This window comes from Oncorhynchus mykiss, chromosome 23 (genome assembly GCF_013265735.2).
Source record: "Oncorhynchus mykiss isolate Arlee chromosome 23, USDA_OmykA_1.1, whole genome shotgun sequence".
Lineage (NCBI taxonomy): Eukaryota > Metazoa > Chordata > Actinopteri > Salmoniformes > Salmonidae > Oncorhynchus > Oncorhynchus mykiss.
The window spans coordinates 43774267-43802122 of NC_048587.1; the positions used below are offsets into that span (position 1 = coordinate 43774267).

At 42.1% G+C, this 27856-nt stretch overlaps 1 protein-coding gene across 4 annotated transcripts in view; it reads left to right on the forward strand.

Annotated features, from left to right (window-relative positions):
* Positions 1-27856, forward strand: part of adkb (adenosine kinase b) — a 287226-nt gene that overhangs the window by 237845 nt on the left and 21525 nt on the right. For all 4 annotated transcript variants that reach the window (XM_021581101.2, XM_021581103.2, XM_021581102.2 and 1 more), the window contains 2 exons: positions 10650-10688; positions 21688-21802. In XM_021581101.2, the coding sequence (XP_021436776.2) occupies positions 10650-10688; positions 21688-21802 (154 nt within the window). The remainder of the gene's footprint in view (positions 1-10649; positions 10689-21687; positions 21803-27856) is intronic.

Here is a 27856-nt window from a genome sequence, read left to right on the forward strand (position 1 = left end):
GAGTCCAAGTCATGTGACTCGAGTCCACACCTCTGGTTGTCAGACTCTGGTGGCTTGACATTGTTGATAGACACCAATCATAATTTGGTCAGATATACAGTGCCTTGCGAAAGTATTCGGCCCCCTTGAACTTTGCGACCTTTTGCCACATTTCAGGCTTCAAACATAAAGATATAAAACTGTATTTTTTTGTGAAGAATCAACAACAAGTGGGACACAATCATGAAGTGGAACGACATTTATTGGATATTTCAAACTTTTTTAACAAATCAAAAACTGAAAAATTGGGCGTGCAAAATTATTCAGCCCCCTTAAGTTAATACTTTGTAGCGCCACCTTTTGCTGCGATTACAGCTGTAAGTCGCTTGGGGTATGTCTCTATCAGTTTTGCACATTGAGAGACTGACATTTTTTCCCATTCCTCCTTGCAAAACAGCTCGAGCTCAGTGAGGTTGGATGGAGAGCATTTGTGAACAGCAGTTTTCAGTTCTTTCCACAGATTCTCGATTGGATTCAGGTCTGGACTTTGACTTGGCCATTCTAACACCTGGATATGTTTATTTTTGAACCATTCCATTGTAGATTTTGCTTTATGTTTTGGATCATTGTCTTGTTGGAAGACAAATCTCTGTACCAGTCTCAGGTCTTTTGCAGACTCCACCAGGTTTTCTTCCAGAATGGTCCTGTATTTGGCTCCATCCATCTTCCCATCAATTTTAACCATCTTCCCTGTCCCTGCTGAAGAAAAGCAGGCCCAAACCATGATGCTGCCACCACCATGTTTGACAGTGGGGATGGTGTGTTCAGGGTGATGAGCTGTGTTGCTTTTACGCCAAACATAACGTTTGGCATTGTTGCCAAAAAGTTCCATTTTGGTTTCATCTGACCAGAGCACATGTTTGATGTGTCTCCTAGGCTGCTTGTGGCAAACTTTAAACAACACTTTTTATGGATATCTTTAAGAAATGGCTTTCTTCTTGCCACTCTTCCATAAAGGCCAGATTTGTGCAATATACGACTGATTGTTGTCCTATGGACAGAGTCTCCCACCTCAGCTGTAGATCTCTGCAGTTCATCCAGAGTGATCATGGGCCTCTTGGCTGCATCTCTGATCAGTCTTCTCCTTGTATGAGCTGAAAGTTTAGAGGGACGGCCAGGTCTTGGTAGATTTGCAGTGGTCTGATACTCCTTCCATTTCAATATTATCGCTTGCACAGTGCTCCTTGGGATGTTTAAAGCTTGGGAAATATTTTTGTATCCAAATCCGGCTTTAAACTTCTTCACAACAGTATCTCGGACCTGCCTGGTGTGTTCCTTGTTCTTCATGATGCTCTCTGCGCTTTTAACGGACCTCTGAGACTATCACAGTGCAGGTGCATTTATACGGAGACTTGATTACACACAGGTGGATTGTATTTATCATCATTAGTCATTTAGGTCAACATTGGATCATTCAGAGATCCTCACTGAACTTCTGGAGAGAGTTTGCTGCACTGAAAGTAAAGGGGCTGAATAATTTTGCACGCCCAATTTTTCAGTTTTTGATTTGTTAAAAAAGTTTTTGGACGGGGCAATGCAAATAGTCTGAGTAAAAATGTATCATAGATTTCTTGAGTAATCTTACATAAATTCCGACTATTTTGAGCAATGGCTAAAATGGACAAACAAAAAGTAGTATTTCTGCTTTTTTTCTAGTTTTACAAGCCAATGACTTTTAAGGGAGTATGCGAGCACACTCGTTTTGTTCTCCTAGTCGACTTCGGCTAGCCGCCAGCCGAACTTAAGCTTGGTGACGCCTTAAGGAGAACCTCTGGTCCCTCATCAACTTGCCACATCACTCAGCTGGAATCCTTAATTGGAGAACTGCCACGTCTGTTTGAGATAAAACAACAAATAGGTTAATCTAAACAACAACAAATAGGTTACTGTAAACAACAACAAAACATTTTTTTTATATTGAACAAGCCATTGTTGAGGAGGCGCTTGTAAGTAAGCATTTTATTTTTCTGGAATTTTACAACCCCTAAGCACTTACCATTTTAGTGACAACCGTAAAGAAACATTAAGCCCTCATATCGTTCTAACATTGTATCAGTCATAAACTTTTAGTGATTCAACCCGTTGGCAACCCTTTTATAATGCATAATGAATTAATTTGTGTTTTCTATCGTCCAATGGTGTATTATACTGTAGGTCTGAAGGTTCTTTATTACACAAGGGCTATACATGCATTCAATTGAATTCAATACAACTTTATTTGCATGCATATATAATGTAGTCACACATTAGTTGTATTGTGTGGTTTAGCTGTAAGCATTCATAACAGCTTGCAGCTCCATCTATCCTAAGAACCCTTATAAATGCATAAATGCCTATAATACATCACACGCAGGTGGCTCATAGAAATTGTTACCACCATTATATTAATTTTCTATGCTGCCAACCAAATCCCACTTACACAGAAGAGTGTTTCCACTGTAGCTAACTGGGTGACTGAAGACTATAGCCAACCAACAGGAATGGTATTCAGCCTGCATTCATGTGCCTTTTTAAAAGGCTTTGTCTGCGTCCCAAATGTTTCTAAATTTGTGTTCAAAATATTAAGAACACGATCCTAATGTTGAGTTGCACCCCCTCCCCTTTTGCCCTCAGAACACCTCTACAAGGTGTTGAAAGCATTCCATAGGGATGCTGGCCCATGTTGACTCCAATGATTTCCACAGTTGTCAAGTTGGCTGGTGGACCATTTTTGATACACACAGGAAACTGTCGAGTGTGAAAAACCCAGCAGTGTTGCAGTTCTTGACATAAACCGGTGCGCCTAGCACCTACTACCATACCCTGTTCAAAGGCACTATTTTGTCTTGTCTATTCACCCTCTGAATGGCAAACATACTCAATCCATGTCTCAAGGCTTCTTTAACCTGTCTCCTCACCTTGATGTACACTGATTGAAGTGGATTTAACATCAATAAGGGATCATAGCTTTCACCTGGATTCACCTGGTCAGTCTATGTCATGGAAAGAGTGTTCTTAATGTTTTGTACACTCTCAGGTTTTTGGTCAAAAACTGTAAAATCACCATGAATTCAGCTAAAAATGTATTTAATTTTGGAAATATTTGGGGTATATTATTTTGGGGTTTAGTCCAATTTGCAGTGCACAAATTATTAGAATTATGTTCCGGCCCCCCGACCATCCCCTCCGACAAAAATCGGACTGTGGCTGAATATAGTTGCCTGCCCCGGACATAGGGAATAGGTTGCCATTTGGGACACACCCTTTGTAAAGGAGCATCAAATGAAGTATCCTTGTTTTGACAACGCATTAAGATGCCCCTGAAGTGTGATGGTTGCTGCTCATCTGTGATTAAATGTTTCTGTTTCTATTAGTTAATAAATTAACGGATGAATGAATGTGAGTGGCTGGTGCCCACTAGCTACATTAAAAGAGACACTCACCTCATTTGAAAAGAGCTTGAGTGGCTATTTGAATGGGTGAGGGTGGGTGGTTGTGTGCGTGCAAATGCATGTACAGTATGTGTGCACTGTAAAAAATTCTAGTTTCAACTAATTATTATTATTAAGTAACTGGTTCCACAACCTTTTAACTCAACCTTTCGGTCAAAGTGTTATGTGAACATAATATTTTTAGTTTGCCCAAACTTGGCTCCAACTTGAGAACTTAGGCAAATATTCAGTCAACTTAAAATGTTTGTCCAACTTTTGTTCATTTATCTAGAAATTATTATTATAAATACTTCACAAAAAAAGGCTGTGGAAGTAGTTGCACACACGTTGCTTTTGACATACAATGTTTTCAATTCACATATTTGACAAACATTGACATACATGATTACATTGTGCTATGGGTGGGTGTTGTTATCGTGACCAGTGAGCTGAGGTAAGGCGGCGCTTTACCTAGCATAGAATTATAGATGACCTGGAGCCAGTGGGTCTGGCGATGAATATGTAGCAAGGGCCAGCCGACTAGAGCATACAGGTCGCAGTGGTGGGTGGTATAAGGGCCTTTGGTAACAAAACGGATGGCACTGTGGTAGACTGCATCCAGATTGCTGCGTAGAGTATTGGAAGTTATTTTTTAGATGACATCGCCGAAGTCGAGGATTGATAGGTTAGTCAGTTTTACTAAGGTAAGTTTGGCGGCGTGAGTGAAGGAGGCTTTGTTGCGAAATAGAAAGCCGATTCTAGATTTGATTTTGAATTGGAGATGTTTGATATGAGTCTGGAAGGAGAGTTTACAGTCTAGCCAGACACCTAGGTATTTGTAGTTGTCCACATATTCTAGGTCAGAAAAGACGGAAGGAGTGTTGCATTGAAGCTCGTTTGGAGGTTAGTTAACACAGTGTCCAAAGAAGGGCCAGATGTATACAGAATGGTGTTGTCTGCGTAGATGTGGATCAGGGAATCACCCCCAGCAAGAGCGACATCGTTGACATATACAGAGAAAAGAGTTGTCCCGAGAATTGAATCCTGTGGTACCCCCATAGAGACTGCCAGAGGTCCGGACAACAGGCCCTCCGATTTGACACACTGAACTCTATCAGAGAAGTAGGTAGTAAACCAGGAAAGGCAATCATTTGAGAAACCAAGGCTGTCGAGTCAGCCGATAAGAATGTGGTGATTGACAGAGTCGAAAGCCTTGGCCAGGTCGATGAATACGGCTGCACAGTAATTTCTCTTATCGATGGAGGTTATGATATTGTTTAGGACCTTGAGCGTGCCTGAGGTGCACCCAAGACCATGACTCCAGATTGCATAGCGGAGAAGGTACGGTGGGATTCAAAATGGTCGGTAATCTGTTTGTTTGGCTTTCGAAGACTTTAGAAAGACAGGGTAGGATAGATATACAGTGGGGTGAACAAGTATTTGATACACTGCCGATTTTGCAGGTTTTCCTACTTACAAAGCATGTAGAGGTCTGTAATATTTATCATAGGTACACTTCAACTGTGAGAGACGGAATCTAAAACAAAAATCCAGAAAATCATTTTAAAATGATTTTTAAGTAATTAATTTGCATTTTATTGCATGACATAAGTATTTGATCACCTACCAACCAGTAAGAATTCCAGCTCTCACAGACCTGTTAGTTTTTCTTTAAGAAGCCCTCCTGTACTCCACTCATTACCTGTATTAACTGCACCTGTTTGAACTCGTTACCTGTATAAAAGACACCTGTCCACACACTCAATCAAACAGACTCCAACATCTCCACAATGGCCAAGACCAGAGAGCTGTGTAAGGACACCAGGGATAAAATTGTAGACCTGCACAAGGCTGGGATGGGCTACAGGACAATAGGCAAGCAGCTTGGTAAGCAAGATCTCACCTCGTGGGGCATCAATGATCATGAAGAAGGTGAGGGATCCGCCCAGAACTACACAGCAGGACCTGGTCCATGACCTGAAGAAAGCTGTGACCACAGTCTCAAAGAAAACCATTAGTAACACACTACGCCGTCATCATTAAAATCCTGCAGCGCAAGCAAGGTCCCCCTGCTCAAGCCAGCGCATGTCCAGGCCCATCTGAAGTTTGCCAATGACCATCTGGATGATCCAGAGGAGGAATGGGAGAAGGTCATGCGGTCTGATGAGACAAAAATAGAGTTTTTTGGTCTAAACTCCACTCACCGTGTTTGGAGGAAGAAGAAGGATGAGTACAACTCCAAGAACACCATCCCAACCGTGAAGCATGGAGGTGGAAACATCATTCTTTTGGGATGCTTTTCTGCAAAGGGGACAGGACGACTGCACCGTATTGAGGGGAGGATGGATGGGGCCATGTATCGCGAGATCTTGGCCAACAATCTCTTTCCCTCAGTAAGAGCATTGAAGATGGATCATGGCTGGGTCTTCCAGCATGAAAACGACCTGAAACACACAGCCAGGGCAACTAATGAGTGGCTCCGTAAGAAGCATCTCAAGGTCCTGGACTGGCCTAGCCAGTCTCCAGACCTGAACCCAATAGAAAATCTTTGGAGGGAGCTGAAAGTCCGTATTGCCCAGCGACAGCCCCGAAACCTGAAGGATCTGGAGAAGGTCTGTATGGAGGAGTGGGCCAAAATCCCTGCTACAGTGTGTGCAAACCTGGTCAAGATACAGGAAACGTATGATCTCTGTAATAGCAAACAAAGGTTTCTGTACCAAATATTTCTGATGTATCAAATACTTATGTCATGCAATAAAATGCAAATGAATTACTTAAAAATCATACAATGTGATTTTCTGGATTTTTGTTTTAGATTCCATCTCTCACAGTTGAAGTGTACCTATGATAAAAATTACAGACCTCTACATGCTTTGTAAATAGGAAAACCTTGAAAATCGGCAGTGTATCAAATACTTGTTCTCCCCACTATAGGTCTGTAGCAGTTTGGGTCTAGAGTGTCACCCCCTTTGAAAAGGGAGGGATGACCGCGGCAGCTTTCCAATCTTTGGGAATCTCAGACGATACAAAAGAGAGGTTGAACAGGCTAGTAAGTGGTTGCAACAATTTCTGCAGATAATTTTAGAAAGAGAGGGTCCAGATTGTCTAGCCTGGATGATTTGTAGGGGTCCAGATTTTGCAGCTCTTTCAGAACATAAGCTATCTGGATTTGGGTGAAGGAGAAATGGTGGAGGTTTGGGCGGGTTGCTGTGGAGATTGCCGGGCAGTTGATCGGAGTAGGGATAGCCAGGTGGAAAGCATGGCCAGCTGTAGAGAAATGCTTATTGAAATTCTCAATTATAGTGGATTTATCGGTGGTAACAGTGTTTCCTTGCCTCAGAGCGGTGGGCAGCTGGGATGAGGTGCTCTTATTCTCCATTGACTTTACAGTGTCCCACAATTTTTTGGAGTTAGTTGCAGATGCACATTTCTGTTTGAAAAAGCTAGCCTTTGCTTTCCTGACTGACTGTGTATTGGTTCCTGACTTCCCTGAACAGTTGCATATCGCGGGGACTATTTGATGCTATTTCAGTCCGCCACAGGAAGTTTTTGTGATAGTCAAGGGCAGTCAGGGCTGGAGTGAACCAAGGGCTATATCTGTTGTTAGTTCTACATTTTTTGAAAGGGGCATGCTTATTTAAGATAGTGAGGAAATTACTTTTAAAGAACGACCTGGCATCCTCGACTGACGGGATGAGGTCAATATCCTTCCAGGATATCCGTGCCAGGTCGATTAGAAAGGCCTGCTCGCTGAAGTGTTTTAGGGAGCGTTTGACAGTGATGAGGGGTGGTCGTTTCACCGCGGACCCATAGCGGATGCAGACAATGAGGCAGTGATCGCCGAGATCCTGATTGAAAACAGCAAAGGTGTATTTGGAGGGCAAGTTGGTCAGGATAATATCTATGACGGTGCCCATGTTTACGGATTTAGGGTTGTACCTGGTGGTTTCCTTGATCATTTGTGTGAGTTTAAGAGCATATACCTTAGATTGTAGGACTGCTGGGGTGTTAAGCATATCCCAGTTTAGGTCACCTAACAGAACGAACTCTGAAGATAGATGGGGGGAAATCAATTCACATATGGTGTCCAGGGCACAGCTGGGAGCTGAGGGGGGTCTATAACAGGCGGCAACAGTGAGAGACTTATTTCTGGAGAGATTAATTAAAAAAATTAGAAGCTCGAACTGTTTGGGCATAGACCTGGAAAGTATGAGAGAACTTTGCAAGCTATCTCTGCAGTAGATTGCAACTCCTCCCCCTTTGGCAGTTCTATCTTGACGGAAAATGTTCTAGTTGGGTATGGAAATCTCAGAATTTTTAGTGGCCTTCCTAAGCCAGGATTCAGACAGGGCAAGGACATCAGGATTGGTGGAGTGTGCTAAAGCAGTGAGTAAAACAAACTTAGGGAGGAAGCTTCTGATGTTAACATGCATGAAACCAAGGCTTTTTTGATTACAGAAGTCAACAAATGAGAGTGCCTGGGGACACGCAAGGCCTGGGTTAACTTCGAAATCCCCCGAGGAACAGAGGAGGAGTAGGATGAGGGTACGGCTAAAGGCTATCAAAACTGGTCGTCTAGTGCGTTGGGGACAGAGAATTAAAGGAGCAGATTTCTGGGCATGGTAGAATAGATTCAGGGCATAATATGCAGACAGGGGTATGGTGGGGTGTGGGTACAGTGGAGGTAAGCCCAGAGTGATGATAAGAGAGGTTGCCTCTCTGGACACGCTGGTTATACTGGGTGACGTCACCGCATGTGTGGGAGGTGGTACAAAGGAGGTATCTGAGGCATGTAGAGTGGGACGAGGGGCTCCGCAGTAAACTAAAACAATGATAACTATCCTAAACAACAGTATACAAGGCATATTTACATTTGAGAGAGACATAAAGCAAGGCATAAAGCAATCACAGGTGTTGATTGGGAGAGCTTGCAAAGACAACAACCGGTAAGACAACAACAGCTAATCAGCTAAGACAACAACAACAGGTAAAATGGCAATGAATGGGCAGAGAGGGTCGGTTAACTACACACAGAGCTGAGTTTGGGGCTAGGGCCGACAGATAAACAAAAGTAAACAAAGTGGAGTACCGTGATAAATGAACAGTCCAGCAGGCATCAGCTATGTAGCCAAGTGATCATAGGGTCCAGTGAACATCAATAGATGGCACAGGGAAGCCGCGGGTAGTCGTTGCTATGCTAGCACGCGGGAGACACAGAGTTTAAAGTTAGCAGGCGGGGTAAGTAGAAGCATCTGCTCCGACGTCCAGCGAAGGCCGGTTGAGAGCACAGCGGATGGAATTACGTCTCCGGACCAGTCGTGGTGGTACGTCGGGGCGCCGTGTCGACAAAGGGACCGGGCCAGATGGTGGAAGACGTCGGTGGCTGGACGTCGGAGCAGTAGTTGTAGTAATTTTGTTTGCTAGCCGGGAGATGTGCCTGGCTCAGAGCAATCTTTGGGGCTTGGTCACTCGGTGGCAGCTAGCTAGCTGTGATGATCAGGAGTAATTGTCCACGGCTGGAATCCGGTGTTGTAGTGGAGAAAAATAGTCAGAGGCTGGCAGGTATTATGCAGGCTAAAAAACGTCTGGTGCCTGTACAGAGGGTAAAGCAGTGGCTTACAATGACTAAATAGCTATTAGCTAGTAGCTCCTGATGGCTATCTTCTGATGGAGGTTTTGGTTATAAGGTCTAAAAATAATAGCGGATCCGTGTCACATTGATTGAGGCGGGTTACCAGAAGGTATATTTAATTTAAAAATGGAAAAGTGATTGACAAATAAATTGAAATACTGTATATACAAAAAATATAAAAATACAAAAAGTAAACGAGAGGACAACAAACCACATCTGCACTGCTACGCCACCTTGGGGAAAATAAAACAAATTCTAGTTGAATGAACATATGAGACAAGTTGAGCAAACACATTATATAAGTTGACTGACGCTTTTTCAAGTTAATGCTAAGTTTGGGTCAACTTAACATTTTAAGTTCAGATAGCACTTTAATTGAACAGTTCAGAAACTAAAAAAGACTGTGTAACCAATTACTTAATAATAATTAGTTGAAACTACATTTTTTTAACTGTGTGTGTGTGTGTTATTAGATGAAGTGACATCCAGTATCTCTGTCCCAGTAATGGGTGATCAGAGACAAAGAGGCATGCCTGTTCCCCCCTGGGCCCCATAACCCTATTGTTTCATGTCTTCTCTCCTCCCTTTTCACTTGTCACACACCACACACACACTCCTTCATCTCCTCCCTCTCTTCTGTGTGTAAGACCAGGTCGTCAACCCGTGTCTCCCCAAGGTCACAACCCCAGCCCCCTTTCCATATAATCGGGTCATTTAGCATCATAGCATCGACTTATTGCTTTGTCTAAGGGTCAAAAGTGAATTGAGTGAATGCACTTGTCACTCGTGATTTGTGTCCATGTTATTGCATCTCATCGTGCAACAGCTAGCCTACAGAAGCCTCTGCCCATTGACTAAACAGAGCAAATAATGTCACCTGACTGCTAGCCACCACCAAAAGTCAAGTACACTATAAATCATGCCGTTCATGGTCACTATTATTGAATTCCAGTGGTGTAAACTGGGAAACCCACATATCTATCCATATCTATCCTCTGTGTTACAGTAGTTTCATGGCTAAGCTAAAATGATGTTGATTGTATCCCAAGTGGCACGATATTTCCTATATAGTGCACTACTTATGACCCTATGGGCCCTGGTCAAAAGCAGTGCAATATAAAGAGAATAGGGTGCCATTTGAGATGCAGACGTTGTCTGTCTTCTTCTCAAAGCTGTTGCTGTAAAATGAGCCAAAGTGGGGCATTGGGATTAAATGGGTTTATGCCGTCCCCTATGAGTACAGTATTAATTCAGGGAGCAAAGTAGCACAGCAGCAGAATGGACTCAAGTTACTCCTTCAATCTCAAGTGTCAGGTCATCACACGTGTTTAGTCTGTCAGTGACTGGAGGAAGTGAGAGGTCTTGTACTGTATGCCTGAAGTGGGTATGTCCCAAATGGCATCCTATGTAGTGCACTACTTTTGTCTAGACCCCTGTTGGCCCTGGTCAAAAGTAGTGCACTACATAGGGGATAGGGGGCCATTTGGGATGTGTTGACTATGACTTCCGTTACAGCATTGTGACTCTGTAATTAACTGTTAATTTGTGTTCTTTATTTTCTATTTCAGGAGGCGGCCACTTTTGCCAAAGAGCAAGGTTTCGAGGAGGTGAGTTACCGCCGAATGCACACCACTAAACAGATCCTGAAGGTTTATTTTAGCTGATAATTTAGTTCTTTTTTGGACAGTGATTGATGTGCTATTATACTCTCCAGGCCTTGCAGCAGTTGCTATGGAAACCTGGTAGTCGTCATGGTTTCTTTGTTCAGCCATCTCTCTCTTTCTCTCTCTCTCTCTCTGTCTCTGTGTGTGTGTGTGTGTGTGTGTGTGTGTCTGTGTGTCTGTGTGTCTGTGTGTGTGTGTGTGCGTGTGTCTCTCTGTGTCTGTGTGTTATGACGCACTCCGCTAGGTCTGCACCCAACATCGCCTACAGATGTTATGTATTGAATTTTGAAAAGCCTCTTGGGAAGCTGAGAAGTTGGGCATGGTTTCAAGCCTTCCCTCTCTCGCTCTCTCTCTCTCTCTCTCTCTCTCTCTCGCTCTCTCTCTCTCTCTCTCTCTCTCTCTCTCTCGCTCTGCCTCTCTCTTTCTTGCGAGCACACTGCCTCTCTTTTTCTCTCGCTCTGCTTCTCTACCTCCCTGTTCTCCCACTCGCTCTATCTCTTTCTGAATCTCTCTCTCTGCCGCTCTCTCTCTCCATCTCTCATTTCAATTAAATTTGATAAATGCTTTATTGGCATGAATGGCTGGTTGCCACTGTTGCCAAAGCAATGTATATGAAGTATTACATAAATGAACAATATGCTTGAGGAACAACAGTATATGACAACAAAAACAAGAATACATTGAGAATAATACACACGAGAAAACATCTAATTGGGGGATTTAATTTATACAGGGTCTTTCTAAATGCAAAATATGCTCTCTCTGTATTTCTGCCTCTTTCTCCGGCTGCCTCTCTCTCTTTGGGGGCTGACAGGTTGCCTGGTTAAAAAGCTTCTCTCATTAGTATCATTACTCCCAGGGATGATATGTCTCCCCTCTCCCTGCTACAGTATAATATAGCACTAACACAAAATTGTACAGCGCACACAGTATCCTTTTAATAACCAAATTACTGCCACCTGTGGTTTTAGATTATGAAAATTAAAATGACATCAAATATGTTTTAAGTGGGGCTGCGCATTAAATGACGAATACATGTTTAGCTTTGCCTGCCTCTTTGCTGCCTTTTCAAAAAATCCTATATCCTGCTTTGCTTTTTAAATATCAATTAAAAAAGACAAACATGTGAAATCTACTTTAGATGTTTTTAAGTGGTTTTTCTCTTTTAAAGGTAGAGCTCTCCCTTGAATATAGTTCTTCTATGTATGAATAATTTTCATCCAGAATCACTTACGGTGTGATCAACGTGACTGGAATGGGAATGGATTCCTGATGGCCCTGACAGCTTCCACAGAGGAGGGAGGGAGGGGGGGAGGGAGGGAGGGAAGCTCACATCACAGAAAGTAAATATAAAGGGCAAAGCGTCAACTCTCCCAGTACTAACCAATTCTCTGACATTTTCTGTGTCAACTTGATTTGCCAGAACACTGCAAAATTGCAACTGATGAATATGATTTTTCAGAGAACAACACTAGTATGGTACTTACAGTATTTCTAGATGGTTTCGCGGTTAAATTCGTTTTTTCTGCTTAGACTTATCTTGTTGTCATGTCACGTTTGTAAAAATGTGGTTTGTGCAGCTAGGTGCTCCAAAAATATGTTAATTCACAAGATTGGCAAAGGGAAGGCAAAGGAGGATGTGCATTGATATTTCTGCTTCCTGCTTTTTGTTTTCATAATAACCAGACTAAATAATCTGCTCGTCAGAAATATACATTGTAGCCATGCCAATTACTATTTAATATTTATTCATTAAATGACTAGGTTATGCTTCTCTCTCTTCAAAAAGCCATCAGCACACCTGAAAACACACTTAGCAGTCGTTCTGATTGTCATCTGTTTCCTTTAAATGGCCAGAGATGAGATGAGGTATCTGTAGACCAGCAATAATGAAATCTTTCCTAGGCACTCGTTGCATCCCAAATAGCACCCTATTCGCTATAAAGTGCACTACTGGTCAAAAGTGCACTACATAGGGAATAGGGTGCCATTTAGGATGAAACCCCTGCTTCACAAACAACCTCTCTCTATTGAGGAAGATACATTTTTCAGCGGCTTTGATACAGACGCAGGAATGTAACACCCTGATAAAGCTGTCATATTATGTGGTTTTAAAAAAACTACTTCAGAGAAATGTGCCTCAGATCATCATAACCCACTAAAGTGCAGATGCTGTTGATTTGGATCCGATCAATTATTGCACAATTAATCATTCACACGTTTGCATTTGTCAGCAGTACAGTAACCCAAATTGACGATGCAAAATGTCTCCTTAACATTTTCTAAATGCACTCATGTTGAATTGAATATGATCTGTTTTCCATATTGTGTTGTTGCCATAGGAAGTTGTTGCCAGGTAAGTCGGCTACACAAACAGGTGTAGTAACATATTGTGTTCATTGTGTGTGTGTTTTGCCTTCCTCAATAGTTACCCTATTATAGGGGTAGGGACCCCTATAATAGACCCCTAAACCCCTGTTTTCCTAAACAGACTTAAACTTTTTTTATAAACCTCTCATAAACCTTAAAGGGTTACATACCCAGGCCGTGTGTTACTCCCGTGGAGATTTTTGCATTTGGTGTCTGGAGTCATTGGAGTGGCTGGCTTGTGGTTCAGTTGAGTTAGTCACAGTGACAAATTGCTTCTTTGCTGTTGCCTGTTAACAGCCTCTGTATTAACCTCTCCATTAGCACTTACTTGGAGTGTTACTCCCATTTTTCCTCTGCCCAATGTCTCGGCGAACCTCTTTAGACTGATTAACAGAGCTTTGGGAAGCATTTAGAGGTGCTAAAGCTCATCGGCTGGAGTGAGGAAGGGATGCAGTATAGCTGGCTGGTGGTATTGGATAAGAGCCGTATCACTCTGATTACTTCCTGCTTGGCTTTATTTGGTTGCTCTAAACATTCCTCATTGTAGGAAAACACTATACTGCTAGAATTGCCTGAGAAGAGACTTATTGTTGTATAAATTCTACTAAGAATATGATAATAAAATACTTAACAATTATAATGTAATGTAATATGGTCATTTAGTAGACGTTTTTAATCCAAGGCGACTTACAGAACTGTCAACATTGAGAGTAAATGTAGCAATGTGAGAATCAAACCCGCAATCCACGATTCTCTACAAACCCAACCCACTGAGCCACTGGAACCCAATGATAAAACAGCAGCGTCGTTCATGGTCCACCCTACTGTGAGCTACTGATAGAGACATTCCACCTGCTCATAGTACATCATGATAAGTTAATAGTAAAGCAGCCATGACAGGGGTGGGTTTTTATCACTGTGATGATCAAAGGGAGGCTCACTGGAGAGTTGTGTTAGTCTCCAGGCTCCGAGATATCCAGTCTGTGCACATGCTATCGAGAAATGTGCTGCATCCCAAATGGCATGTAGTGTACTATGTAGGGAATAGAGTGTCATTTGGACGCAGACAGGGCCTGCTTCAGGAGGAGAATAATATATGACTACATGTATAACACCACCTAGCCGTGTCCCCTTTATTCATTCACGTAGCTTTGTCTAACAACAACAAATCTTCAGCCACACTTTAGGATATCCTATATCCTAGTTTCATCGTCCTATATAGAATTGTTGATTACTGCATCTGATAATGGATGCAGTTCAGCCCTATATACTTAGTTTTTTCACATTTCTACATGACAAAACAATGAGCGTTTTTAACCCAGTAATATTGATCTTTTTATCTCTTTTAATTATCACTTGATCCCCTCAGTCCAGCCGAGATAGGAAACACTGACCTCTCTCAATCACTTTTGTGAACCCTCATTGACTGAAATGGCCCCTTAGCAGGCAATAATCAAATGAAATTTGTCACATGCCTCGTAAACAACAGGAAACAAAACATAATCACTACAAGATGGTGCCGATAGAGATGGCAGCTTCGCTTCTATTCCTTAGGAAACTGTGCAGTATTTTGTCTTTTATGTATTATTTATTACATTGTTAGCCCAGAAAACATTGTGTTATTACCTACAACCGGGAAGAACTATTGGATATCAGAGAGACTTCAACTTACCAGCACAACCAGCAGTACAACCAGGAATACGACTTCCCAAAGCGGATCATCTGTCTGCGCCTCCCAGGGCATTTAAACTGATTCCAGAGGCCAAAACAACACCGCAAGAGGAGAGGGTGCTGGAGCGGTCTTCTAGTGAGGCTTCGAATGCGCATTTACTCGCTAATGTCCAGTCCCTAGTTAACAAAGTCGACGAAATCTGGGCAAGAGTTGCTTTCCAAAGAGAAATCCGGGATTGTAACATACAATGTTTTACGGAAACATGGCTAGCTGGGGACATGCTGTCGGAGTCTATACAGCCAAAGGGATTTTCAGTGCATCACGCTGACTGGAATAAACATCTCTCCGGTAAGAAGAAGGGCAGGGGGGGGTATGTTTCATGATTAACGACTCGTGGTGTAATTGTATCAACATACAGGAACTCAAGTCCTTTTGTTCAGCTGACCTAGAATTCCTCACAATCAAATACCGAACGTATTATCTCCCAAGAGAACTCTCCTCGGTTATCGTCACAGCCGGCCATATCCCCCTCAAGCGGATACCAAGACTGCCATCAAGGAACTTCACTGGACTTTCAAACTGGAAACCATATATCCTGAGGCATTTATTGTAGCTGCCGATTTTAACAAAGCTAATTTGAGTACAACGCTACCTAAATTCTATCAGAATATCGATTGCTGTACATGAGCGAGTAACACGCTCGAGCATTTATACCATTTATACTCTAACTTCCGCAATGCATACAAGGCCCTCCCCCGCCCTCCTTTTGGCAAATCTGACCATGACTCCATCTTGTTGCTCCACTCCTATAGGCAGACACTAAAACAAGAGGCGCCCGTGCTTAGGTCTATCCAATGCTGGTCTGACCAATCGGATTCTACGCTTCAAGATTGCATCGATCACGTAGACGGAGATATGTTCCTGGTAGCCTCAGATAATAACATTGATGTATATGCTGACTCGGTGAGCCAGTTTATAAGGAAGTTTATAGGAGATGTTGTACCCACTGTTACTATTAAAACCTTCCCTAACCAGAAACCGTGGATTGATGGCAGCATTCACTCAAAGCTGAAAGCAAGTACCACTGCATTTAATCTTGGCAAGGTGACTGGAAATATGACCAAATACAAACAGTGTAGTTATTCCCTGCGTAAGGCAATCAAACAAGCAAAGTGTCAGAATAGAGACAAAGTGGAGTCGCAATTCAACGGCTCAAACACGAGACGTACAGTTGAAGTCGGAAGTTTACATACACTTAGGTTGGAGTCATTAAAACTGTTTTTTCAACCACTCCACAAATTTCTTGTTAACAAACTATCGTTTTGGCAAGTCGGTTAGGACATCTACTTTGTGCATGACAAGTAATTTTTCCAACAATTGTTTACAGACAGATTATTTCACTTATAATTCAATGTATCACAATTCCAGTGGGTCAGAAGTTTACATACACTAAGTTGACTGTGCCTTTAAACAGCTTGTAAAATTCCAGAAAATATGTAATGTCTTCAGAAGCTTCTGATAGACTAATTGACATCATTTGAGTCAAATGGATGTGTACCCGTGGATGTATTTCAAGGCCTACCTTCAAACTCAATGCCTCTTTGCTTGACATCATGAGAAAATGTACAATTTACAAACGCCTGAATTCACCACGTTCATCTGTACAAACAATAGTGCGCAAGTATAAACACCATGAGACCACGCAGAACTCATACCGCTCAGGAAGGAGACGCATTCTGTCTCTTAAAGATGAACGTATTTTGGTGTGAAAAGTGCAAATCAATCCCAGAACAACAGCAAAGGACCTTGTGAAGATGCTTGGAGGAAACAGGTACAAAATGGAAAAACTCCCTAGAAAGGCCAAAGCCTAGGAAGAAACCTAGAGAGGAACCAGGCTATGAGGGGTGGCCAGTCCTCTTCTGGCTGTGCCGGGTGGAGATTATAACAGAACATGGCCAAGATGTTCAAATGTTCATAAATGACCAGCATGGTCAAATAATAGGTCTGGGACAGGTAGCACGTCCGGTGAACAGGTCAAGATTCCATAGCCGCAGGCAGAACAGTTGAAACTGGAGCAGCAGCTTGGCCAAGTGGACTGGGGACAGCAAGGAGTCATCAAGCCAGGTAGTCCTAAGGCATGGTCCAAGGACTCAGGTCCTCCAAGAGAGAGAAAGAAAGAGAGAATTAGAGAGAGCATACTTAAATTCACACAGGACATCGGATAAGACAGGAGAAATTCTCCAGATTTAACAAACTGACCCTAGCCCCCCGACACATAAACTACTGCAGCATAAATACTGGAGGCTGAGACAGGAGGGGTCAGGAGACACTGTGGCCCCATCCGATGAAACCCCCTTGACAGGGCCAAACAGGAAGGATATAACCCCACCCACTTTGCCAAAGCATAGCCCCCACACCACTAGAGGGATAGCTTCAACCACCAACTTACCATCCTGAGACAAAGCCAACGAGTATAGCCCACAAAGATCTCCGCCACGGCACAACCCAAGGGGGGGCTCCAACCCAGACAGGAAGATGACATCAGTGACTCAACCCACTCAAGTGACGCACCCCTCCTAGGGACGGGATGAAAGAGCACCAGTAAGCCAGTGACTCAGCCCCTGAAATAGGGTTAGAAGCAGAGAATCCCAGAGAATGTATGTAAACTTCTGACACACCGGGATTGTGATGGTGATGAAAGAAATAAAAGCTGAAATAAATTATTCTCTGTACTATTATTCTGAAATACAGTTCTACAGTGGTCCCTGCAACGCATGCTCAAACCGGTGTGATTAGAACGTCCAGTTTTGATTGACGCAACAATCAGCATTTGAGCTGGCCATACTGTTTTTTCACAAACATTTTGAACAAACACAGTCCTAACAAAGTTATGTCCAGACTGTGACCAGTTTATTTTTGGATGCAATGTTCAGACATTAGCAAAAGCATAACACAAACATCCAAATCGGAAAATGTAGGCTACATTTGTCCAAACGCTAACTGAGGAAAGATTGACTTAACACAAGCAGTCTCATATTTTTATAACTCTCGAGCGACAGAAACTACAATATGAATTAGCTAATAGCAATTACTATTTATAACTAATCACATCACGGGTGAGGTCACAATTTATCAAAATAATTGAGTAAAACACTTTCTAGAAATTGAAAATAATCGATGGGTAGTTTGTGCCCGCCGCCATGTTTGTTTTTTTCACAACAACCAAAGATAATAACAGGAGACGAGATGAGTTTGGTCTGTTTATACTATGCATGTTGAAGGGGGTGTGTCGTCTATGATCATTCACTTCCCTTCATTCACTCCCGGAAGTTTACCCGAAAGATGAGTGAACCATTCATTCACCTCATTATAACATCTTTGGTCTGACAGAATGCATTGTATAATGTCACCCAGAATGCATTGTATAATGTCAACAAACATGGTGCCTCACATATATGGCAAATAGCTTAGCATTAGCTTATTATAATCAGTACAACATTCAACAAATTATTTTACACACATCATAGGTAACCATTACAATATATGCAATAATCGGAATGCATTATTTGTAACCAGTACTTGAAAACGTGAATAAAACTGTAAATACATTATGTTATATACATATACAGTGCCATGCGAAAGTATTCGGCCCCCTTGAACTTTGCGACCTTTTGCCACATTTCAGGCTTCAAACATTAAGATATAAAACTGTATTTTTTTGTCAGGAATCAACAACAAGTGGGACACAATCATGAAGTGGAACGACATTTATTGGATATTTCAAACTTTTTTAACAAATCAAAAACTGAAAAATTGGGCGTGCAAAATTATTCAGCCCCTTTACTTTCAGTGCAGCAAACTCTCTCCAGAAGTTCAGTGAGGATCTCTGAATGATCCAATGTTGACCTAAATGACTAATGATGATAAATACAATCCACCTGTGTGTAATCAAGTCTCCGTATAAATGCACCTGCACTGTGATAGTCTCAGATGTCCGTTAAAAGCGCAGAGAGCATCATGAAGAACAAGGAACACACCAGGCAGGTCCGAGATACTGTTGTGAAGAAGTTTAAAGCCGGATTTGGATACAAAAATATTTCCCAAGCTTTAAACATCCCAAGGAGCACTGTGCAAGCGATAATATTGAAATGGAAGGAGTATCAGACCACTGCAAATCTACCAAGACCTGGCCGTCCCTCTAAACTTTCAGCTCATACAAGGAGAAGACTGATCAGAGATGCAGCCAAGAGGCCCATGATCACTCTGGATGAACTGCAGAGATCTACAGCTGAGGTGGGAGACTCTGTCCATAGGACAACAATCAGTCGTATATTGCACAAATCTGGCCTTTATGGAAGAGTGGCAAGAAGAAAGCCATTTCTTAAAGATATCCATAAAAAGTGTTGTTTAAAGTTTGCCACAAGCCACCTGGGAGACACACCAAACATGTGGAAGAAGGTGCTCTGGTCAGATGAAACCAAAATTGAACTTTTTGGCAACAATGCAAAACGTTATGTTTGGCGTAAAAGCAACACAGCTCATCACCCTGAACACACCATCCCCACTGTCAAACATGGTGGTGGCAGCATCATGGTTTGCTTTTCTTCAGCAGGGACAGGGAAGATGGTTAAAATTGATGGGAAGATGGATGGAGCCAAATACAGGACCATTCTGGAAGAAAACCTGATGGAGTCTGCAAAAGACCTGAGACTGGGACGGAGATTTGTCTTCCAACAAGACAATGATCCAAAACATAAAGCAAAATCTACAATGGAATGGTTCAAAAATAAACATATCCAGGTGTTAGAATGGCCAAGTCAAAGTCCAGACCTGAATCCAATCGAGAATCTGTGGAAAGAACTGAAAACTGCTGTTCACAAATGCTCTCCATCCAACCTCACTGAGCTCGAGCTGTTTTGCAAGGAGGAATGGGAAAAAATGTCAGTCTCTGGATGTGCAAAACTGATAGAGACATACCCCAAGCGACTTACAGCTGTAATCACAGCAAAAGGTGGCGCTACAAAGTATTAACTTAAGGGGGCTGAATAATTTTGCACGCCCAATTTTTCAGTTTTTGATTTGTTAAAAAAGTTTGAAATATCCAATAAATGTCGTTCCACTTCATGATTGTGTCCCACTTGTTGTTGATTCTTCACAAAAAAATACAGTTTTATATCTTTATGTTTGAAGCCTGAAATGTGGCAAAAGGTTGCAAAGTTCAAGGGGGCCGAATACTTTCGCAAGGCACTGTATATGCGCCTACAGTAGAAACGACAACACGATATAAAGAAAATAAGGAACTTACTTTGATAGGAATGCACACACGTCTAAAGTTATTATTTGTAAGGAAAACAACAAGGAAGGCAATGAGAGTGCCAGCAAGAAAATGTTCCATTTCATGCAAGACTGCGCAAATACTTGGTCTGCGCAAACATTGGTGAAGTGCTCGGGCTCTTCTCGAAGAGAGAAGTTTGTCCGGCTCATTAAAGCCTCAAACATAAATTGTCACTGAAATGGACCACTTCTATGTGAATTAATGAGGAGAAAGAACACACCTCAATTTAAACTGTTGTTAGAAAATATAACTTGTTAGAAAATTATTTTAAATTCACATGTTGAAACATATCCTAAATATAATTAGCAGGCAGCGAGCTTAAAACAACTCACGCTAGGGCAACCATTTGGAACTCACGTATGAAAAGGTTAAACAAATAAAAATATATTTTAAATTTGAGATTCTTCAAAGTAGCCCCCCTTTGCCTTGATGACAGCTTTGTACACTCTTGGCATTCTCTCAAGCAGAGGTCAGTTTCATCATAGCGCTTGATGGTTTTTGCAACTGACCTTCATGTCTAAAATGTATTTTTATTTATTTAACTGAGAAAGTCAGTTTAGAACACATTCTTATTTACAATGACCGCCTACCCCAGCCAAACCCTAACCTGGACGACACTGGGCCAATTGTGCACCGCCCTATGGGATGCCCAATCACGGCCAGTTGTGATACAGCCTGGAATCTAACCAGGATCTGTGGGGACGCCTCTCGCACTGAGATGCAGTGCCTTAGACCGCTGTGCCACTCGGGAGCCCTAATGTTGTACTGTCGTTTCTCTTTGCTTATGGCAACTGTTCTTGCCATAATATGGACTTGGTATTTTACCAAATAGGGCTATCTTCTGTATTCCACCCCTACCTTGTAACAACACAACTGATTGGCTCAAATGCATTAAGAAGGAAAGAAATTCCACAAATTAACTAAGGCACACCTGTTAATTGAAATGCATTCCAGGTGACTACCTCATGAAGCTGGTTGAGATAATGCCAAGAGTGTGTAAAGCTGTCATCAAGGCAAAGGGTGGCTCCTTTGAACAATCTCAAATATAAAATATTTTTGATTTGTTTAACACTTTTTTGGTTACTACATGATTCCATATGTGTTTTTACAATAGTGAAAATAAAGAAAAACCCTTGAATGAGTAGGTGTGTCCAAACTTTTGACTGGTACTGTACATATTACCTCAATTACCTTGACTAACCTGTACTCCCGCACATTGACTCAGTACCGGTGCCCCTTCATATTGCCTCGTTACTGTTATTTTATTGTTGCTCCTTTATTTTTTTAACTTTCGTTTATTTAGTAAATATTTCTTAACTGCATTGTTGGTTAAGGGCTTGTAAGTAAGTATTTCACGGTAAGGTAAGTATTTCACGGTACACCTGTTGTACTCGACGCATGTGACAGTTTGATTTGAAAATGGCACAATTGGTCAGGAGCCCGTAACACGGACGCTATTCCCTGCAGCGCCATAATGGACACCACAGTAAGGCCGTGTGGTGTATTCATTTGGTTAATGTGGCAGGTTCTTGCTATTTCAACCCAATCATATAATTTCTCCACAGACGGATGACATTGCAGAGATTGCCAGGAGGGCCCAGAGCCTGCCGAAGGTCAACAAGAAGAGACAACGAGTGGTGGTCTTCACTCAGGGCAAGGACGATACTGTGGCCACTATCGGTAGGCAAACAGCTTTTCCTAAAATAAATGTAGGTACTTAAAGCCAACAGGTATAATGCGTTATTAGGCAGTTATGACACAGTGTAAGACATGTCATGTCATGACCCCTTTATAATGCCTAATCAGTTATAATCATCTCATAATAATCCTATCTAATTCTTTTTTTTTCGCGCTCCATTCGCTGCATTATTGTAGAGAATTTATAGCCTCGTACGACCATCGTGATCTTGTGTGCTTGAATGGTCCATGTAAGGCATGCCTTGACTCAGGCCTTGACTCAAACCACATCTCGCACAATTTCTGAGTATTGCCTTAAATACATGTTGATAGATGACTGCTGTTCACTGAAACAATGCCATGGGAGTCGCTTCAGGGGCAACAATATTTACTTTTATGTTAAGCTTGACAATGAATATTGAACGTTACATTTTCTGAGAAAAGGATTTGTATGTCCCAAATGGCACCATACTCCTGATATAGTGCACTATATCAGGAATATGGTGCCATTTGGGACTCACAATTTGTGATAAGCTCTTCTGACAATCATAGTTTAAGAGCGGTTGAAAGAGAGCATGGAACAGGCATTGATTTGGGAAGTAGAATTTTATTTTGTGTTTTTGGGCAGATTCCAGAACAGTCCTTAGTAGGGCTGGGAATTGCCAGGGACCTCACGATACAATATGATCACAATACTTGGGTGCCAATACTATATGTATTGCGTTTCTACACTCGGTGGCCAGTTTATTAGGTACACCACCCTGTTCATGAAAATGGTTCACACCAACAGACAGTGTGGCTGTGGCTTGTTACATAAAGCAGGCATTTGGTGACATTCAGTTACTGTTCAATTTAAAGTTAGAATGGGCTAAACAAGTGACCTAAGCGACTTTGAGCAAATGTATTATCGTCGGTGCCAGGCGCGCCGGTTCTAGTGTCTCAGAAACGTCCGGCCTCCTGGGATTTTCACGCACAACAGTGTCTAGGGTTTACCAAAAATGGTGCGACAAATGAAAAACATCAAGTCAGTGGCAGTCCTGTGGGTGAAAACAGCTCGTAGGTGAGAGGTCGAAGGAGAATAGCAAGAATCATGCAAGCGAACATCAGGGCCACAAACAGGCCCTATCCTGCCTGGTGTCAACGGTACAGGCTGGTGTCTGTGGTGTAACGTTGTGGGGAAGGTTTCCCTGGCACACGTTAGGTCCCTTAATACCAATTCAGCAATGTTTCCATGCCCCAAAGAATTCAGGATGTTATGGAGGCAAAGAGGGGTCTGACCTGGTACTAGATGGGTGTACCCGATTTATTACGAATGTAAAGGTATTACAATTCAATGTTCCAAACATATTGCTCACTATATGTCTGCTGTAGCACAACAGAGAGACATACAGTGGGGCAAAAAAGTATTTAGTCAGCCACCAATTGTGCAAGTTCTCCCACTTAAAAAGATGAGAGAGGCCTGTAATTTTCATCATAGGTATGACGGACAAAATGAGAAAAAAAAATCCAGAAAATCACATTGTAGGATTTTTTATGAATTTATTTGCAAATTATGGTGGAAAATAAGTATTTGGTCACCTACAAACAAGCAAGATTTCTGGCTCTCACAGACCTGTAACTTCTTCTTTAAGAGGCTCCTCTGTCCTCCACTCGTTACCTGTATTAATGGCACCTGTTTGAACTTGTTATCAGTATAAAAGACACCTGTCCACAACCTCAAATAGTCACACTCCAAATTCCACTATGGCCAAGACCAAAGAGCTGTCAAAGGACACCAGAAACAAAATTGTAGACCTGCACCAGGCTGGGAAGACTGAATCTGCAATAGGTAAGCAGCTTGGTTTGAAGAAATCAACTGTGGGAGCAATTATTAGGAAATGGAAGACATACAAGACCACTGATAATCTCCCTCGATCTGGGGCTCCACGCAAGATCTCACCCCGTGGGGTCAAAATGATCACAAAAATTCCAGAACCACACGGGGGGACCTAGTGAATGACCTGCAGAGAGCTGGGATCAAAGTAACAAAGCCTACCATCAGTAACACACTACGCCGCCAGGGACTCAAATCTTGCAGTGCCAGATGTGTCCCCCTGCTTAAGCAAGTACATGTCCAGGCCCGTCTGTAGTTTGCTAGAGAGCATTTGGATGATCCAGAAGAAGATTGAGAGAATGTCATATGGTCAGATGAAACCAAAATATAACTTTTTGGTAAAAACTCAACTCGTCGTGTTTGGAGGACAAAGAATGCTGAGTTGCATCCAAAGAACACCATACCTACTGTGAAGCATGGGGGTGGAAACATCATGCTTAGGGGCTGTTTTCTGCAAAGGGACCAGGACGACTGATCCGTGTAAAGGAAAGAATGAATGGGGGCCATGTATCGTGAGATTTTGAGTGAAAACCTCCTTCCATCAGCAAGGGCATTGAAGATGAAACGTGGCTGGGTCTTTCAGCATGACAATGATCCCAAACACACCGCCCGGGCAATGAAGGAGTTGCTTCGTAAGAAGCATTTCAAGGTCCTGGAGTGGCCTAGCCAGTCTCCAGATCTCAACCCCATAGAAAATCTTTGGAGGGAGTTGAAAGTCCGTGTTGCCCAGCAACAGCCCCAAAACATCACTGCTCTAGAGGAGCTCTGCATGGAGGAATGGGCCAAAATACCAGCAACAGTGTGTGAAAACCTTGTGAAGACTTAAAGAAAACATTTGACCTCTGTCATTGCCAACAAGGGTATATAACAAAGTATTGAGATAAACTTTTGTTATTGACCAAATACTTATTTTCCACCATAATTTGCAAATAAATTCATTAAAAATCCTACAATGTGATTTCCTGGATTTTTTTTCTCATTTTGTCTGTCATAGTTGAAGTGTACCTATGATGAAAATTACAGGCCTCTCTCATCTTTTTAAGTGGGAGAACTTGCACAATTGGTGGCTGACTAAATACTTTTTTGCCCCACTGTAATAAAAATTTGTTTTGATCAGTCATGGAAATAAAAGTGCTGAAAACATGTTGGCTCACCATTTAAAAAGAAGATTGTGGCCAAGCTGTAGGAGGAGAAATACCAAAGTTTTGGTGATGGTTCAGCCGACATGTGCTAGCTAACATTAAGTACCTGGCAAAAACTTTTTAACAAAATTAATACTTGCAGTCTTATAATCTATATAATATTGTAAAAAATAATATTGCAATACTCTACTTAGTGATTTAAAAGTGTTAATTATTTTTCACACCTCTTTCCTTTTTTCGCCATTAGGCTACAGTAGAGAAAAACTGCTATCCTGGCATATTTGTTAGCTGTGTTAGGGAACATTAAAAGGATGGTGTCTCCTCCCGAGTGGCACAGGGGTCTAAAACACTGCATTGCAGTGTTGAGACGTCAATAGAGTCTGGGGTTCGATCCCAGACTGTGTCACAGTTGGCTGTGACCGTAAGTCCCATAGAGTGGTGCACAATTGGCCCAGTGTTGTCCAAGTTAGGGGAGGTTTTGGCCAATGGGGCTTTCCTTGGCTCATGGTGCTCTAGCGACTCATTGTGGGGTCGGGCGCCTGCAAGCTGACTACACTCGTCAGTTGAATGGTGTTTCCTCTAACATATTGATGTGGCTGGCTTCTGGGTTAAGCGAGCATGTGTTAAGAAGCAGCGAGGCTTGGTGGGTCATGTTTCGGAGGACCCTTCGCCTCTCCTGAGCCCGTTGGGGAGTTGCAGCGATGAGAAAAAAATTGCTATTGGATATCAAGAAATTGGGGAGTAGGGGGGTAACATTTTATTTTATTTTTACGATGGTGTCATCGTATCAGAGCAGGGCTTGGCGTTGCAATCCTGCCTGGGGTAAAGCTATGTGGAGAGAGGTGATGGTTTCTGATTACAGCTGGGAGCCTTTGCCTTTGTTGGGAGCCACGGGGTGTCTTTCCTTGTTGCCCTTGAAGTTCAGACTACTGAGACGACGTGCACAGAGACATACAGTACCAGTCAAATATTTGGACACACATACTCATTCAAGGGTTTTTCTTAATTTTTTTTCTACATTGTAGAATAATAGTGACGACATCAAAACTATGAAATAACATATATGGAATCATGTAGTAACCAAAAAGTTGTTAAACAAATCAAAATATGTTTTATATTTTAGATTCTTTTCGATTCTGTTGACAGCTTTGCACACTCTTGGCATTCTCTCAACCAGCTTCACCTGGAATACTTTTCCAACAGTCTTGAAGGAGTTCCCACATATATTGAGCACTTATTGGCTGCTTTTCCTTCACTCTGTGGCCCAACTCAGCCCAAACCATCTCAATTGGGTTGAAGTCGGTTGATTGTGGAGGCCAGGTAATCTGATGCATCACTCTCCTTCTTGGTCAAATAGCCCTTACACAGCCTGGAGGTGTGTTGGGTCATTGTCCCATTGAAAAACAAATGCTAGTCCCACTTAGGGTTGCACATTTTGGGGACTATTCAGAGGTGGAATTTTTCACTGGGAATTAACGGAAATATATTAAAATTAATATTAATATCATTTAAATGTAGTAGTTTTTTTGCATTGGATATATTTCCCATATCATATGGAGAAAGAAACATAAACCTTTTACCTTTTATTTAACCTTTATTTAACTAGTGTCACATCCTGACCTTAGAGAGCCTTTTAATGTATAATTTTGGTTTGGCCAGGGTGTGATTTGGGGTGGGCATTCTATGGTTTGTTTTTCTATGATTTTGTATTTCTATATTTTGGCCGGGTATGGTTCTCAATCAGGAACAGCTGTCTATCGTTGTCTCTGATTGGGAACCATACTTACAGTAGGTAGCCCTTTTCCCTCCTTTCTTTGTGGGAGGTTGCCTTTGTTTATAGCACTATAGCCCTTAAGCTTCACAGTCGTTTTTGTATGGTTTATTGTTTTTGTCGGTGTCTTACGAAATAAAGGAATATGTACGCTCAGCACGCTGCGCTGTGGTCCTCCTCATTCAACGATCGTGACAACTAGGCAAGTCAGTTAAGAACAAATTCTTATTTACAATGACGGCCTACCAAAAGGCAAACGGCCTACTGCGGGGACGGGGGCCTGGGATAAAAAAAACAATGTAAAAAATACAATATAAATATAGGACAAAACACACATCACGACAAGAGACAACACAACACTACATAAAGAGAGACCTAAGACAACAACATAGCAAGGCAGCAACACATGACAACACAGCATGGTAGCAACACAACATAACAACAACATGGTAGCAACACAACATGGTACAAACATTATTGGGCACAGACAATAGCACAAAGGGCAAGAAGGTGTCCATGATAGAGTCTTTGACTGAAGAGATAAAACTGTCCAGTTTGAGTGTTTGTTGCAGCTCGTTCCAGTCGCTAGAGACACCAATACTCCTTAGCCTGCCCACAAGAATGGAATGGTATACTGTATCAAAAGCTTTGGCCAAGCACAATTTTACTTAGAATCAAGGGCAATGGTGACATTATTGAGGACCATTAAGGTTGCAGTGACCCATCCATATCCTGAGCTGAACCAGGTTGCATACTTGAGAGAATACTATAGACATCAAGAAAGCTAGTCAGTTGATTATTGACAAGTTTTTCCAACACTTTTGATAAACAGGGCAAAATAGAAATAGGCCTATAACAGTTAAGATCAGCTTGATCTCCCCTTTAAATAAAGGACAAACCGTGGATGCCTTCTAAGCAATGGGAACCTCCCCAGAAAGGAGACACAGGTTAAAAAGGTTGGAGATTGGCTTGACTATGATAGGCGCAGCAAACTTAAAGAAGAAAGGGTCTAACCCATCTGACCCAGATAGTTTTTTGGGGTCATGTTTAAGGAGCTCCTTTAGCACCTCGGACTCAGTGACTGCCTGCAGGGAGAAACTTTGTAGCGGGGCAGGGGAAAAGGAGGGAGCAGCATCGGGATAGTCTCATTAGAAGGGGTGGGAGATGAGGAAATGGTAGACGGGCAAGGAGGCATGGCTGAGTCAAATAGGAATCCTGACTTAATGAAGTGGTGATTAAAGAGCTCATCGATGTGCTTCTTGTCAGTAACA